This window comes from Camellia sinensis, chromosome 5 (genome assembly GCF_055761805.1).
Source record: "Camellia sinensis isolate YWXY chromosome 5, ASM5576180v1, whole genome shotgun sequence".
NCBI lineage: Eukaryota > Viridiplantae > Streptophyta > Magnoliopsida > Ericales > Theaceae > Camellia > Camellia sinensis.
The window spans coordinates 39,120,825-39,138,044 of record NC_138965.1 but is presented as its reverse complement, the minus strand read 5'-3'; the positions used below and the strand labels follow the sequence as shown (position 1 = coordinate 39,138,044).

Here is a 17,220-nt window from a genome sequence, read left to right as displayed (position 1 = left end):
AAAGTGAACTCTGGAAATCAAAACCAAATAGAGTGATTTATTTTCTTTTTATATTTTCAATTTTTTTTTTGATTTAAATCTCACAAAATTTCTCTCACTCATTGTTAATGAGAAGACAATGGAAGAGACAAATATTGAACAGGTCACAATAATGGAATTATAATAATAATAAAAAATCATATTATAATATTTGAATGTGTTTGATGTTTGAATGCTCACCATTCATAAGAAGGTAGTAGAGAAGACAAATATTGAACATATCACAGTAGTCGAATTATTAAAAAAAAAAAAATCATATTATGATGTTTGAAGGTGTTTGAATTTCAGAAGGTGTTTGGTTATTCGGTAGATATAGGTTGCTGTGTGATATTTAATAAGTTTGGAAATGTATTTTCAGCAAAAAAAAAAAAAAAAATTGAAAACAAATGTACTCTTCAGATTTTTAAAATCGTAGTGGATAGTAGATTTTTGGTGATAAAAAATACAGCCCCGCTGCATACCCCCAGTGGGGGTCGCGCCCCACTGGCCGAAAACTTAAAAAAAAAAAAAAAAAAAAAAAAAAAAAAAAAAAAACAGTTTTTTTTTTTTTTGGCCAATCCCCAGTGACACCTCACTGGGGGTCGACCCCCAGTGGGGGTAGGAAGCATTAATCTAAAAAATATCTATTTTTAATTGTTTTAAAATGTAGTAATTGCAGACTAGTAAACTTATCCAATGCTATCTAAATATAAAAGTAGGCACGCGTGCCCGCAAAAAAAAAAAAAGAAAAAGGAAGGATAATTAAGGAAATATTAATCATACCTCTATGACACACGCGATGCGTATATAATTTAAATAAATAATAATAAAATTAATATTATAATGTATAATTAGCTTAAGTGGTATGAGTCCTCCTACCTTAAACTCATGGTCATAGGTTCAAATCTTACCTACTTCTTTGTGTAACTTCCTTTAAAAAAAAATATTTAAAACACTACCCATGACATGAGGAGATCAAAGGTTTTACTATATAAATTGAGGCCTTCACTTAGCGGATGTCATGCAATTCAAATAACTGAGAATAAAAGAAAATATTAATTTTGAATAAAAGAAAATAATAATGAAATTAATATTATAACATGTACTTAACTTAAGTGGTATGAGTCCTTCTATCTTAAATCTATGGTCATGGGTTAAACTTTGCCCATCTCTTTGTGTAATTTTTTTTAAAAAAAAAAAAAATTAAAAAAACACTGCCACGTGGCATGAGGAGAGTGCAAACAGTTTGATCATTTTCCAGAAACATGTCCTTATAGGCTTAATAGTTTAGAGTTTGGACTCTTGAGCAAAAGAAATCCACATTTGGATTTATGGGCTGAGCTCCCAAATTATAATTAGATATCAATTTTATTTTACTTTTGCAATTATCCCTCAATTTTGCAATTGTTAGCTTAAATTGAAATTTTCGCTGAAAGAAAATAGTGACATTCACAGTTTGAAGATAGAAAAAATTCTCTATTTTGATAAGATCAAGCATAGTGAAATTTTGTCATTTTTTTTAGAATTTTCATTTTCACCGATCTTGTTTGAAAGATCTTGACGAGATAATTATAGAAATACAAATTTTGTCGAAAACTATGACCTATATAAAAAAATTATAGTAGTTTTAAGTTTTTGAAACAACTTTAATACTGAAGTTTATGCAAAATGTGCGTTTAAAGTTGGTTAGTGTGTAAAGGTATTTTTGGCTAATATTATCCTTTGAAATATTAGAAGACATGAGCAAGGACATCCCTTGTCTACATTCTTATACTACTATAATCATCTAATTAGGAATCAATTAGGCGTAACTCAGTTGGCCACCAGTATAGTTCCAAGGAAGGTCATGGGTTTAACTCTCCTTAATGGGAAGCCGAATTAAGAGGCAAACACTTTGCAAGGGTAGGGATACCAACAAACACTTTGCAAAGGTGGAGATGTTAACTCTCATAGATTCAACTCTCCCCAATAAGAAGCTGAATTAAGAAACAGACACTTTACTAACAGCTAACTTTTGATGATAATAAAAAAATAAAAAATAAAAACTTATAATTAGGAGCCTCTAGACAAGTACTCGAAAAATTAATGTGTGACTCAATTTTATTTTAATTGTAATTTCACTATATTCATTACAACTTAATTTTTATGCATTTTTATTCATTACAACATAACATTATTTATAAATGTCAAAAAAAGCATCACAAACATACAGAGAATAATCATACAAACACTCACATAAACGTATGTAGACCGAAAACAATCGTCGGCCTTACATAAAATATGTTTGTTTCGTGAATTTTTTCCATCTGAGTAACGCTTTTGCAATTAATATGGTCTACAATCTCTCAAAAAATGTAAGCAAAAAGATTAAATGATACAACAGTTTCTACCACATACTTACAATAATAGTCAAAATGAATGGGAGCATTTGCTTCTAAACATTAACGAATTGCACATGCATAACAATGTTTGATTTTCTAAAATAATTTAGGATAGGATAATTATTTCTTGACCTTTCAATTAAGGGTAAACTACCAATAGGTCCTAATAGTTGGACTTAATTCCCATCAGGTCCCATTGAAAATAAGTCTTGATAAAATTGTCGCTAAAAATAATTTTTTTGTGATAATTTTTTACATACGTAGCTAAAAAGTGACAATTCGTGACTTTTTTTTGTCATGATTTTTATAAATTGTCGCTAAAACTTACAATTAGTGACATTTTCTTGTGACAAATTTTTCTCATAGGACCTATTAGACAATAAGTCCACTTATTAGGACCTACACATAAGTACCCCTAAATTTAATGACTAAAATATTCTTTTTCCGTTGGTTTTACTTAATGAAAATAGGCAAATGATTTAAATTGAAAATAAATCAAAATATTAGCATTTAAATTGACAAAATTGAAAATTCATGATTGATTCCATTACAAATCTCAAACTCTTGGATTTTTTTTAATTTTTTTTTTTTGTAATTGTCCCATATTTATATTACTTCTTGAATTATTTTTTCTATTGAATATACTTTCTATCTAAAAATATTTTAATTGCAATTAACAAAATTAAATATCATTCTTCTAGAGTAATGCCCATTATTCTTGTTATACATATAGCTTGTTTGAGCTTTGAGGCGTCAATAATCTTTTATTCCCCCTCTCAATCTATAGGTCTGAATCATACATGTCTAAGTGTTGTCGAAGACCTGGTTGGAATGAATTCTCGCATGGAGGAAGTCATTGAATTGCTAGGTTTGGGGCTAGATGATGCTCGTGTTATAGGGATATGGGAAATGGGTGGAATGGGTAAGACAACTATTGCTAGAGCTGTGTATGATCAAATCGCTTGTCAATTTGAAGGTTGCAGCTTTATTGAGAATGTTAGAGAAGTTTCAAAGAAAAGTGGTCTAAAAACACTCGAAGAACAACTCTATTCAGAAATCTTAATGGAAAAGGATTTCAAAGTTGGAAATATTGGTATGGAATTAAGTATGATAGAGAGTAAGGTATGCGGTAAAAAGGTTTTGATTGTTCTTGATGATGTGGATGTGTCAACAGAGCTAGAAATATTGGTTGGAAAGCATCACTGGTTTGGATTTGGAAGTAGAATCATTATAACAACTTGAGATAAACATTTGCTAATTGCATTTGGCATAAAACATGTATATAAGGTTAAGGGGTTGAATAAAGATGAAGCTATACGACTCTTCAATTCAAAAGCCTTTGGCAAAGGCCATCAAATGAAAGTTTATGGGGATCTTCTACATCGTGTAGTGGAGTATGCTAAAAGAGTTCCTTTTAGCTCTCAAAGTTTTGGGTTCATTTCTTTTTGGTCAAAACAAATGTGAATGGGAAAGTGCACTACAAACTTAAAGAAATCCCTGACAAGGAAGTTAGACAAGTACTTAGAATAAGTTATGATGCATTGGATTGGGAAGAGAAGGAAATATTCTCAGATATTGCATGCTTTTTCAAATGAAAGGATAAAAATGAAGTAACAAAAATATTAGATAGTTGCGGCTTCAACGCCTGTGTTGGAATAAATGTTCTTGTTGAAAAATCTCTCGTGGCTATTTCAAATAATAATCTACTGATGCAAGATTTGATACAAAAATTGGGATGGGATATTGTTCATCAAGAATTCCCTAGAGAGCCTGGAAAGTGCAGCAAATTATGGCTTTTTGAAGATATGTATCATGTATTGACGAACAATACGGTAAGAGATTTTAAAAAAAGATGAGCATGAACATTACTATCTTATTTAGTTAAAAAGTAATACTATACATATGAAAAAATTATACAAAAATTTCTTGCACAAAATGATGTGATTTGAACATGAGGTGGTAAGGGTGGAAGGCAAGGTCGAGGTCGCTGGGGTGTGCATGAGATACCGGTCCACGAGGTCCGAGTACAAGAAGAGGGTCTAGGCCAAGCTAACATGGCCGAACAAATGGGGCAAGCAGAGGTGCCAGGGCAAGCCGGCCAAACCGCAATGGGGGCTCTAGCCCGGGAGATGGCGGGGGCATTGAGGGAGTCTATGAACATACTTAGGGCGGAGTCCCAAGCCAGGGAGGATGTTGCGGAGACAAGGGCGAGCTTCCTCACGAGGGAGTTTTTGTGGGCCAAGCCGGATGAATTCCATGGCGGCCCCGAGCCAAAGAAAGCGGATGAATGGCTTGAACAAACCGTGAAGACTTTTGAGATGCTTTACATCAAGGACAGCGAGTTGAGGGTGACCCTTGCAAGCTACTATCTCAATGGTGACGCAGTCTAGTGGTGGAAGTATGCCAAGGGCCGAATAAAACCAACATGGGAGGCATTTGTGGTGGCCTTCCAAGACAAGTACCTACCTTCCACGGCTAGGGGGAGATTGAGGCAAGAATTCAAGGACCTTAAGCAACTAAATATGTCCGTGGCCGAATTGGAAGCAGCCTTTTCTAGTTTGTCCCGGTTTGCATCGGAATTGGTAGCGATAGAGGAGCGTCGTTGCTTTGAGTTCTAGCAGAGGTTGATGACGAAGATTTTGTACAAGGTTGCTGGGAACATGATCCGGAATTATGATCGCCTTATGGAGGCAGCTGCACATATGGAGATTATTGTGGAGGTCGAGGAGGAGAGATTTCAAAATTCGAGGTCTAGGGGTTAAGGGTCACAGGTAGATTATAGGCCCGATAAAAAGAGTAGAAACACCTACCCAACTCAGTCCCACCAACAACATTCTAGATCTACATTTCCCATGTCTAGTGCGGGCTCGGGAAAGGGTGCACCGAGCGGGTTTTCTTGCTTCAAGTGTGGCCAACTGGGTCACAAGGTCTTTGCATGTCCGTAGAAGGGAGGAGGATAGCAGATGTTACCACCACCACCACCTAATCGATCTCAAAGTCAGTCTCAGAGTAGAGGGCAGGGGACTACTTGCTATCAGTGTGGTCAATCAAGGCATATGAAGAGAGCTTGCCCGCGGTTGGGAGGCGCATCTGGCGCTTTAGGGTCGAGGCAGACTCAGAGCTACCAGCAGGCTCACTCAGCTCAGACTTCATGAGTTCAGCAAGGAGCCGCGTCGGCTCAGTCAGTACAATAGGCCTATGCTCCGAGAGATGAGCAGGTTGACTAGACGCCACAAGGGTGCGTATATGCTGTTACCGCGCTAGAGCAGTTGCCAGGATCCTCGATTGTGAGAGGTATTTTTATTGTGTGTAATTATTTGGCCAATGTGTTAATAGATACGGGTACGTCTCATTCATTCATATTTGCTGCATTCGCATCTGCATTGGGGTTAGAAGTGGTACAGTCAGCGTTTCCACTCAGAGTTGAGTCACCAGTTGGGGGTACAGTTGACTTAGATCTGGAATGTCGTGGTTGTGAGATAGAGGTTGCCGGGCGTAGCCTCCCGTTTTCTTTTGTGTTGCTAGATATGTCAAGTTTTGATGTTATTCTAGGCATGGATTGGTTGGCTTCGTATCAGGTAGTGATTGATTGTTTTCGGCGGAGGGTCACAGTGTGCACCTTGGGTGGTGATTGTTTTTACTTTCTGGGGGATAGGGTTGATCGGGTCTTATCGCCAGTACTTGATCCTCGTAGTAGGAATGAGCTTAGCGGTCTCCTTGCTACTCTTTTGGATAGTGAGAGTAACAAGACTCGAGTTGAGTTGCTGAGGGTAGTCTGTAAATACCCAGACATGTTTCCCGAGGACCTTACTAGTTTGCCACCCCACTGGGAGATTGAGTTCACCATTGACTTAGTGCCTGGAACGGCACTAATTTCTATGGCACCGTATAGATTTGCACCCGCAGAGTTGCATGAGTTGAAGATTCAACTCCAAGAGCTTTTAAACAAGGGCTTTATTCGCCCTAGCACGTTGCCTTGGGGAGCACCGACTCTCTTTGCAAAGAAGAAGGATGGGTCGTTGCGGTTGTGTATCAATTACCGCAAGTTGAATCGAGTTACCATTGAGAACAAATACCCTTTACCCAGAATAGATGACTTGTTTGATCAACTTACAGGGTCTTGCTGCTTTTCAAGGATAGATTTGAAGTCGGGTTACCATCAGTTGAGAGTTTGGGAAGAGGACATTCAGAAAACGGCCTTTCATACGCGTTATGGCCACTATGAGTTCCTTGTAATGCCATTTGGGTTGACTAATGCACTGGCTTCTTTCATGGATTTAATGAACCGAATTTTTAGGAAGTACTTGGACCATTTTGTGGTTGTCTTTGTGGATGACATCCTAATCTATTCGACCTCCGAGGAGGAACATGAGGCTCACTTGAGGATAGTGCTTGATTTACTTAGAAGACATCAATTGTATGCCAAGTTTGAGAAGTGTGAGTTTTGGCTTACCGAGGTGAAGTTTTTGGGCCATGTAGTCTCAAGTGAAGGGGTAACTGTAGATTCTTCGAAGATAGATTCTGTACAAGATTGGGAGCAACCTAAAAATGTTTTTGAGATCCGAAGTTTCTTGGGATTGGCGGGGTACTATCAGCGTTTTGTAAAAGACTTCTTTAGATTAGCTGTGCCTTTGACTAGGTTGACTAGAAGGGGGGTTAAGTTTGTATAGAGCGAGGCTTGTGAAAAGTCTTTCCAAGAGCTAAAGACTAGATTGACTACGGCACCGGTGTTGATCATTCCGGAGAGAGGTTTGGGCTACACCGTCTTTTGTGATGCGTCTCAGGATGGGCTTGGTTGTGTTTTGATGCAGGAGGGGAAGGTTGTAGCGTATGGTTCACGGCAATTGAAGATTCATGAGAAGAATTACCCCACCCACGACTTAGAGTTAGCAGCGGTAGTGTTTGCCTTGAAAATTTGGAGGCATTACTTATATGGCAAGAAATTTGAAGTTTTCTTCGATCATAAGAGCCTAAAATATATGTTTTCCCAAAAAGATTTGAATTTACGTCAACGGAGGTGGATGGAGTTTTTATAAGACTACAATTTTGAGTTACACTATCATCCGGGGAAGGCCAATGTAGTGGCCGATGCCCTAAGCTGAAAAATCGTGAGTAGTTTGGCGAGTGTGGCCATTCAGGAGTGGGTTATGTTGGGTGAAATCGGCAGGTTTGAATTGCAATTGGGTGAGTCTGAAGAGGGTGCAACATTGTTTACTTTGAATACTCAACCTGTTTTGATTAGTAAAGTTATAGAGGCACAACAGGGAGACCGTGAAGTGGAGATAATTCGAGATAGAATCTCTAATGGGAAGGAAGAGAAGGGTTTGAACATTCACTCGGATTAGAGTGCATGTTACTTAGACCATTAGTTTGTACCTGAATCTTATAAAGAGCAAGTGCTTCGGGAGTTCCATCACTCACGCCTTGCGGAACATCTGAGAGGCACTAAAATGTATCGAGACCTTAGCCGTCAGTTTTGGTGAAGGGGTATGAAGCCGGATGTCGCATCCTTTGTGTCTAAGTGCCTTACTTGTCAACAAGTGAAGGTCGAGCATCAAAGACCAGCGGGTTTGTTACAACCCTTGCCAATAGCTGAGTGGTAGTGGGAGCACGTTGCTATGGACTTCGTAGTTGGGCTTCCTAGAACGTAGTGGGGCGATGATGCCATTTGGGTGATTGTTGATAGGTTAACTAAGTCCACCCATTTCATTTCGATGCGAACCGGTGATTCAGTTGAGCATTTGGCAAAGTTATACGTAAGGGAGATAGTTCGACTTCATGGGGTTTCGGTAACCATTGTGTCAGATAGAGATCCTCGTTTTACTGCCCGTTCGTGGCTGAGCCTTCAAAAGGCATTGGGAACCAAGTTGACTTTCAGCACCGCTTATCACCTTCAAACCGATGGGAAATCGGAACGTACTATACAAATTTTGGAAGATATGCTTAGAGCTTGTGTCTTAGATTTCAAGGGGTCTTGGGAGAGGCACTTACCGTTGATTGAATTTGCTTACAACAATAGTTATCAAGCTAGCATAGAGATGGCACCGTTTGAGGCCTTGTATGGCCGGCCTTGTAGATCACCAGTTTGTTGGGCTGAGGTGGGGGATGCACTGTTGTTGGGTCCGGAGATTGTTAGGGAGACAACCAAGAAAGTTGCTCTCATTCGGAAGAGGTTAGCTACGGCTCAAAGTCAACAGAAAAGTTATGCTGATAAGAGGAGACGACCCTTGTCCTTTGAAGTGGGTGATCTTGTTTTCCTTAAGATCTCACCTAGACGGGGTTTAATGAGGTTTGGCAAGAGTGGTAAGTTGTCTCCGAGGTTCATTGGACCTTTCGAGATATTAGAGAGGATTAGGGAAGTGGCATATCGGTTAGTCTTGCTGCGCACAACTTTCAGGGGTCCATAATGTGTTTCATGTGTCAATGCTTAGGAAGTACGAACTCGACCCTTCTCATGTGCTAGATTGGGTTAATTTGGAGGTAGATGAGGATGCCTGCTACGAAGAGCGGCCAGTTCAAATCTTAGATACCCGAGAGCAAGTGCTACGAGGCAAAACCATACTGTTAGTGAATGTGTTGTGGAGACACCATGGGATTGAGGAAGTGACTTGGGAAAGGGAGGCGAAAGTCTGCTCCAAGTATCCGGATTTATTTGAGCATGCTTGATTGCTTTCTTTTAATTGTAATGTTCCCTTGTGTTGAAGGAAAAAAAAGTGTTGCATTGTGGATCACATGTTGTTGTATGTATTGTTGATTTGAGTATAAGGTTATGAAAGAAAGATATTTTGTTCTAAATGCTTTATTTCATATATCTAGTTTGAGAAATTGTGTTTTGATGAAATGATGAGGAAGAAAATGATAAATGTTGGTTGTATTTTGATGTTGCGACTTGATAATGTTGTTGGGCTAGTCGTAATGGTTAGAGCTTTTAGTTGGTTTGTTTAAAATTTCAGGGACGAAATTTCCTATGGTGGAGAGGTTGTGATGACCGGGTCCTTGTCTCCTTTATTTTTCTTCTTCCTCCATTCTCTTTTTTATCTTCGTTGGACTTGAAACATCCGGAATTGGGTCCCTAGATTAGAATTCTTGTTCTTGTTTGGTTCGGTATCGATTTTCGCTTATTCTGGAGAGCGTGAGGTCAAGTCCAGAGTGCCCGAAGGTTGAGCCAAAAACTTTTATAGGCTGGTTGGCTAGCCGCACGTGCGGGGCCCTTGGGCCGTATGTGCGGGAGAGGGGCCGTACGTGCAAGGGGCTAGGTCGCACGTGCGAAATTCAGGGGTGATGAAGGCTACACACTGCCTAAAAGGCATGTGCGGAAGGAGGTGCGGGAGAGGGCCACCGCATGTGCGGGGATGAAGGCTGCACGTGCGGGAAGGGGCGCTCCGCACGTGCGGTAGACTGGCAGTCCGAAACTCTATTTTTTTTATATCTTTTTGGTGCGATTGTATCACTCATTTTACACATCTCTCTCTAACTCTAAACCCTATTTTTCTCCTCCTTCTCTCTTGAAAACTTCCTTACACACTAGGACTCTTTGATTTTGCAAATTTTTGTGTCAAGATCATCATCATCTTCCTCTAATCTTGAAGATCTAAAGTTAGGGTTTCATTTGGTGTGGTGGAAATCCAAGACCCTCTCCTCCTTGAAACTAGGGTTTCATCTTCTCTTCATCATCAACACCTTGAGGTAGGGATTTCTAGAGTCATATATACTAGTTTTGCTAGATTGATATTGATTTAAAAGTGTACTTGAAGTTTTTGTGTTGATTTTAGATTTGATTCAAAATGTAGATAGTTTTGAATGTGGGTTGTATCTCAATCTTTTTACTATTTCTTGAGGGTTTCCGTTCCATTAAACTCATAAAAAATAGTTTGATGGAGTTTTTCTTGGAAAATGAGGAAGGTTTGTTTTTAAAGAAAACCCTAAAATTTGGGGATTTTGGAAGATAAGAAAGCACCCATGAAATTCTTTATTATCTTGTGTCAAGAAGATGAATGAAAGTAAATTTCATTAATGTGTAGTGAAATAGCTATCTACTAGAGGTAAGAGAAATGAGATGTTATTTTCATATATTTGTTAAACACTTGAGCATGTGTTGTTGGAAATTGTAAAATCTTGGGGATTGATGTTGAGAACGTAATAAATACATAGTCTTGAAGAGACTAACTTGCGATGAATTGTACATGGTGGGTGATGGTGGTTGTTGCTATGAATGGAAGGCGTATGGTTATGTTGTGAAATAACATTGCAAGAAAAGAAATGAGAAATTGAAATTTATTGATCTTGTTGTAGAGATATTTGAAAATGAAGAAATGTTAAGAGATTAATTGTTGCTTCGCATTCTCATTTGATATATTATCATTAACGTGCATGAAATGAATTATTACCATTATAGCATTCTCATCAAGTTCATAACTAGAGGGATTATATTGTAATGAGAATTAACAGAATGTGAAAGGGATAAATATGTTGGTAAGTCCAGTTAGGGGGTGTAGATGATTTTGATAAGTTGGCTTGAGTGTCCATGGTGAAAGATCAGAAACTCGCGCGGATAGGTGTCGAGCCTTCCAGTTAATACCGGTAAAAATGACAACCTGGTAGTACTTGTATAGTCTATTTGCAGACACCAGCCTAGGGATTACCAGTGTCGTATTTACCGCCCCTATTGATTTAAAATTGGAAGTTTTTAAATTGATGAGATTGAAAAATCTTATTGAGAACATGGTGATTTTCAAATCGTGCATTGAAATGAAATTCCCCTTTACTTTTGGCATAACATGAACATTAGTATTTTATTGAGATTTGGCATATCTGTATATACTTTGTTAGAATTCTCTACTGGGATTTATGCTCACCCCTATGGGATTTGGTGCAGGTAAAGATGTGGTGATCCTGTCGAACTAAGGGCATGGATATTTTTGTGAAGAGTAAATAGCTCTCTTATTTTTGTTGTATATTTTGTAAAGCGAAGGGCTAAACGTGTATGGGTCCGAGTGACCGTTTTGTGTAACCGGGCTATTGCCCTGGAAGATGTAATCTTTTAAGGGCATTTTATTTCTTTGAGATTAGGTGCTTCGCATGCTATAGATTCATGTGTATTTCTATCGTTGAATGTATATCCGCATGTGAAACTTTTGTATAAACTCTCTTATTAACTATGTAAAGATGGGAGGTTTATTGTCATGGATTAGTGAATGTTAATTAATGTGGGTAGTTCATGTTGAATTATTTCGGGGCGTTACAACCATGCTAATGACAACGCATATGGTTATCAATAGAAGAAAGAAAATGTGAAAAAAGTTTGAATCTCAGAACAGCTTTTATGCATTCCAAAATAGTTTTACATTTTTTTTTATACATTTTAATACAATTTTCATCTATTTATTGTGTTTTTAAATTACGAGGAAGCAATGCTTTTTTTACTAGTTAATTTATTGATACTCGTTCTATGTTCATTTTGTTTATAACTTTAACAAATTTCTAGTTGGATTTTGCTTCTTACTTGAAAATCTGGCACTCTTTAATTTTTTTGGTTTGATTTAAAAAGTATGAATATACTTTTCACTCCCCACTTTTATCCGAGTTTTACTTTGTTCCATTTGTATCAATGGAGGTTGTGGGTGTGTTTGTACAACATCGGGTGTTGCCAAGGGCGAACTCTTCGATCATGAAAATTGGTTCTAGACTTGGATTGAAGAGGTCCCAAATTCTATCGTTTTGGTTTTAATTGAAGCTCTTGTTTCTTCTTAATTTTGGTTATAACCATATATATATAATTCATACTCCCTTCTACCCATATTTGGTTATATTTGATCTACTTTTGAAATGTTCTCCTGATTCTTTACAAATCATAGCAGTTTTTGGTGATCATGTTGATCACCACAGGGTGAGTAACAATGGCCACTAAACAATAATTATATGATGTCGATGAAACTTTTCAAAAGGCTAAACTAAGCTCTTCGTATGGTTTCATCTATTAGCCTATTGGTAAACAAAGCTCTTTGTATGGTTTCATCCATCTAAGGTTTCTCCTATTTTCAAGCCCTTTTTACTACATTTGCAGAGACCATGAAACTATTGACCATCACCAACTGCAATTAAAACATACTTCCCAGCTAGTTTATACTCTTATCGCCAGCTCAGTATTCTTTTATGTCTGCATGGTTAGCCTGGGTGAGTTCTATTGCAAAGCTTGCATGCTTGGCATGAGGAACTTATATACACTACACGAAAAAAGGGCTTAAGAGGATGTTTTATTACTGGCATTTTTGTGAAACGCCAAGCATTCAATGTCATTCAGAAAATGCTGTGTTAGCCCTATGATGATACGACACCGATTTAGTTGTTGGATTGTCTTTCTAATTTCTTAACCTGACAGTTGTTTAGATCAAAATAGCCTTTTGGCAGGAAATTTTTTTTTAAAAACAGCCTACTTATCTCTCTAAATTTTATTTCTCACTCACAATAGGACAAATCAAATAATCAGATCAAAAATCAACTGGAGATGAAGCAGCAGGAATGATGAAGTCTGTACAGAACTATTGGAGGAGTGAAAAGGTACATAGGTTCCAGCCAGGAATCTAGAAGCTATTGATCATTTATTCATTTTCCCCCCTCTCTCTCTCTCTCTCTCTCTCTCTCATATCGAGCAGCAACGATGGCAAAGGATTGTATCAAGGGTTTAAACATCAAAGTCTCCAATCATGTTCAAGTATCAGGCGTGCCCTATGTGAAAAGGAGACCATTTTTCTCAGGTATGCTCTCTCTCTCTGATCAAACCTTGCTCATTCTTTTCATTGCTCTGTCAGATCTGGTTTTTTCTCTTTTCAATTGAACCTCACTCTTCAGTTGCTAAGTTGTATCAGTAGAGCTTTCTAGTTTGGCAACTTCTCCTTGTATATATTTATTAGGAGGAGATATAGATTCATTCAGTTACTTGGGTACTCCTCGGTGGCTATTGGTGTAATCAACACAGTAGCAAGGTAAGCAATATGGATCCTTTAATATTAGTCTCACTTTGATTTATTGAAGTATATATATGGACGTAGAATTGTATATAGATTTCAATAATGATTTATTTTTAAAACTTATGCACTCAAGTGAAAATCAAGTGAAATGATCTGTCCCTCCAAAGATCTTGAAGCCTCAAACATGTAGGACTTATAATAAGACTACAATCTCGAGGCAAGTAACTTTAAACTTGAAGCTCCAACACTTCTGTCCGTTACTCCTCTGTGCTATGTTTTTCTAGCAACATTGATCTTAGATTCTTAATAACGTAAAATTAGAAGCAATGTTGATCTTCTTTTCAGAATTTTTGTTTTTGTTTTTGCCCCCTTGATTCTCTTTCAAAGTGCTGACCTTTGGTAAATCATGACTGTGTTAGACTTATGTTTGATAATTTCACAGTGCCAATAATCTTCAGTAATATATTTATGTCTGTTGAATATTATTTGACTAGCACTTGGGCTGAAACTTGGACGAGCAGGGCACAACCCATTAAGTGAAACATTGAAAGTAACTGCTTGCACTAACAGCATGACCAGCCACCATGGTGATTGAGTAGAATGTATCCTAGTTGGTCACAACCTACATAGCCTAGTCTAGATATACTATATGTTGCCATGATTAGAGTTTTATTGTGAGTTCGTTGTGCCAAGAAGGCAGAAAACAATCACACACAGGCACACAAGCAAGAATACACAAAAATTTACGTGGTTCAGCAAATTGCCTACGTCCACGGACATCGGATTTCACTATATTTGGAACAAAGTATTACACACTCTGTAATTCTCTCTCCGCTCTGTATTCTCTCTTCAACTCACCACACAAAACTCCTCTCATTCATTACCCATTTATAAATCAATGGGAGAGACAAGTTGCCGATTTCATTTATGGCAACCACCAACATTTATGGCAACCATCAATCAACATTTATGGCAGCCATCAATCAGCAGCCACCGTTGAAAGTCTGAGCCAATCTTTAACAAATCTCCACCTTGGCGAGGATTCTCTATCCAACATAGTGATCGATCAACACTGCCATGCACCTGAAGGTGCTCAGTTCCGAGAGATGTTGCCCAAGTCCAAATAGTTTTGGAACTTGATCCCAGAAACCACTTTTGTGAGCATATCCCCTTCATTCACAATTTCTCGGACGAAATGGAAACGAACATCAATGTGCTTGGTGCGAGAATGATGAACCTAGTTCTTTGCCAACCAAATGGCACTTTGACTATTGCCGTACACCTCAACGTGCTTCTGAACAATACCTAAGTCCTCAATCAACCCATGTAGCCAAATAGCTTCCTTCAAGGCTTCTATCACTGCCATGTACTCTGCATTTGTAGTAGACAAAGCCACTGTTGACTGAAGCGTTGACCTCCTCCAACTTACCGGGCCTTTAGTAAACGTAAATAAATACCCTGTTATTAATTGGCGCTTGTCCAAGTCACCAGCATAATCTGAATCCACATATCCAACCAGATTCTGTCCGAGTCTATGATCTCCCTCAAACTTCAAACCCATATTAATTATGCCATGTAAGTACCTTAAGATCCATTTCACTACGTACTAGTGACCTTTCCCCGAATCATGCATATACCTGCTTACCATACTCACAGCATGTGAGATGTTAGGCCTTGTACAAACCATAGCATACATTAATGCATCAACTTCATTTGCATATGGAACCTATGCCATATGCTTTCGTTCTTCTTCTGTGCGTGGAGACATCGAAGCACTAAGCTTGAAATGAAGGGCCAATCGTGTACTCACAACTTTTGTTTTCCCATTTATGCCAAATCTGTCTAACACCTTTTTCAGATACTGGGTTTGGGTTAGACAAACCGTGCCCTTCTTCCTGTCTCTTTTGATCTCCATGCCAAGAATTTTCTTTGCTTCGCCAAGATCCTTCATTTCGAACTCTCCTACCAACTGTGCCTTGAGTTTATCAATCTCCACCTTGCTCTTAGATGCAATCAGCATATCATCTACATATAAGAGCAAATAGATGAAGGAACCATCAGAAAGTTTATGAAAATATACACAATGATCATACTAGCTTCTTGTGTATTTCTTTTCCGCCATGAACCGATCAAATCACTTGTACCACTGTCTTGGGGATTGCTTCAACCGGTACAACGATTTGTTCAGCTTACATGGCCAATTCTATTTTCCAGCAACTTTGAAACCATCTAGCTGGGACATGTATATCTCTTCTTCAAGATCTCCATGTAAGAAGGCAGTTTTGACATCGAGTTGGGCGAGCTCGAGATCAAACTGTGCAACCAAAGCTAGCAAGATATGAATAGACATGTGCTTCACAACAGGTGAGAATACCTCATTGTAGTCTATTCCTTTCTTCTGGGCATAGCCTTTAGCTACCAATCTAGCTTTGAATCTGATGTTGTCTTTGCCTGGGATGCCTTCCTTCTTGGTGTAAACCCACTTACACCTAATTGCTTTCTTGCCTTTTGGAAGTTGCACTAACTCCCAAGTCTGGTTCTTGTGAAGTGACCCGATCTCTTTATCCATAGCCTCCTTCCATTTGACACTTTCTGGATTCTGCATAGCTTCTTTGAAAGTGCAAAGAATATTATCTTCAATGATTGGAAGTGCATAGGCCACCATATCGGTCATCCAACTGGGTTGCTTAGTAACTCTTTTTCCTTTTCTGATTGCAATGGGTTCTGACTGTTATGGGGCCTCTGGATCTTCATTTTCATCTGAACTCTTTTCAAAATCTTCTTCAGAGCTGTCAACTGAAACTTCTTTAGGATTGTTGCTTGTCTGAGCAGTCTTTGTTAGAGTCTCAAACTCCACCTGCACTGACTTCATCATTGCTTTATCATTCTCTTGAGGATTTGGCTGCTTCAGCATTGTAGACTCATCAAAGGTAATGTCTCTTCTAGTGACAACTTTCTTTGATTTAGGGCACCAGAGTCTATATCCCTTGACACCGTCACTGAAGCCTAAGAAGATGGCTTTCTTGGCTCTGGGAACCAACTTAGATTCTGTAATATGAAAATATGCTGGACATCCAAAGATACGTAGCTGATAATTAGTAGTTGGCGCTCCTGACCATACCTCTAGAGGAGTCTTGCCATCAAGTGCTACAGTAGGTAGTCGGTTAACAAGATGACGAGCATAGTTCAATGCCTCGCCCTAAAATGCCTTGCTCAATCCTAAATGTGACAGCATACACCAGACTTTCTCTACCAAAGTGCGGTTCATGCGTTTTGCAACTCCATTTTGCTGTTGCGTTCCATTAACTGTGAAAAATCTCACTATCCCTTTATTCCGACAAACCTCAAAAAAGGGATCTGATGTGTATTTGCCACCATTATCAGATCTGAGCTTCTTGATCTTCCTGCCTGTCTGGGTCTTAATCATTTTCTTCCATGTAAGAAAGATGTCTAATACTTCATCTTTATGTTTCATTGTGTAAACCCATGCTCTTCTTAAACGACACAAAGTAGTGTTTACCTCCCAAAGAAGCATTTTTGGAAGGACCCCATACATCGGTGTAAACATAGTCTAGAATCCATTTAGTATTATGAATAGTAGTACCAAACTTAATTCTTGTTTGCTTGCCCAGTACACAATGCTTGCAAAACTCAAGCTTTCCTATTTTGGCGCCTTTCAAGAGGCCTTGCTTTACTAACCCTTGTAAAGCTTTTCTCCTGTATGCCCTAAACACATGTGCCAAAGTTTGGAAATGTCTGATGCATCATCCTCTGAGCTGGTGGAGACAGTTACTCTTCTTGTGACTGTAGAGCTGTCTAGGAAATATAAATTTCCCTTCCGAGTACCCTTCATT

General features: G+C 38.4%; 1 protein-coding gene and 1 pseudogene across 1 annotated transcript; one reads left to right on the top strand and one right to left on the bottom strand.

Annotated features, from left to right (window-relative positions):
• Positions 1 to 3,104: 3,104 nt before the first annotated feature.
• LOC145791347 (disease resistance protein RPV1-like) lies at positions 3,105 to 3,641 on the top strand. Its single transcript, XM_082871701.1, has one exon. It carries the CDS (start codon positions 3,105 to 3,107, stop codon positions 3,639 to 3,641), a length of 537 nt encoding a protein of 178 aa, XP_082727827.1.
• Positions 3,642 to 14,603: 10,962 nt separating this feature from the next.
• On the bottom strand, positions 14,604 to 14,927 carry LOC145791346 (secreted RxLR effector protein 161 pseudogene; annotated as a pseudogene).
• Between the last annotated feature and the right edge of the window lie 2,293 nt (positions 14,928 to 17,220).

Bases quoted from the DNA above. Each gene is read 5' to 3' on its own strand.
- LOC145791347 (XM_082871701.1), top strand. From the start codon at position 3,105: ATGCCCATTATTCTTGTTATACATATAGCTTGTTTGAGCTTTGAGGCG.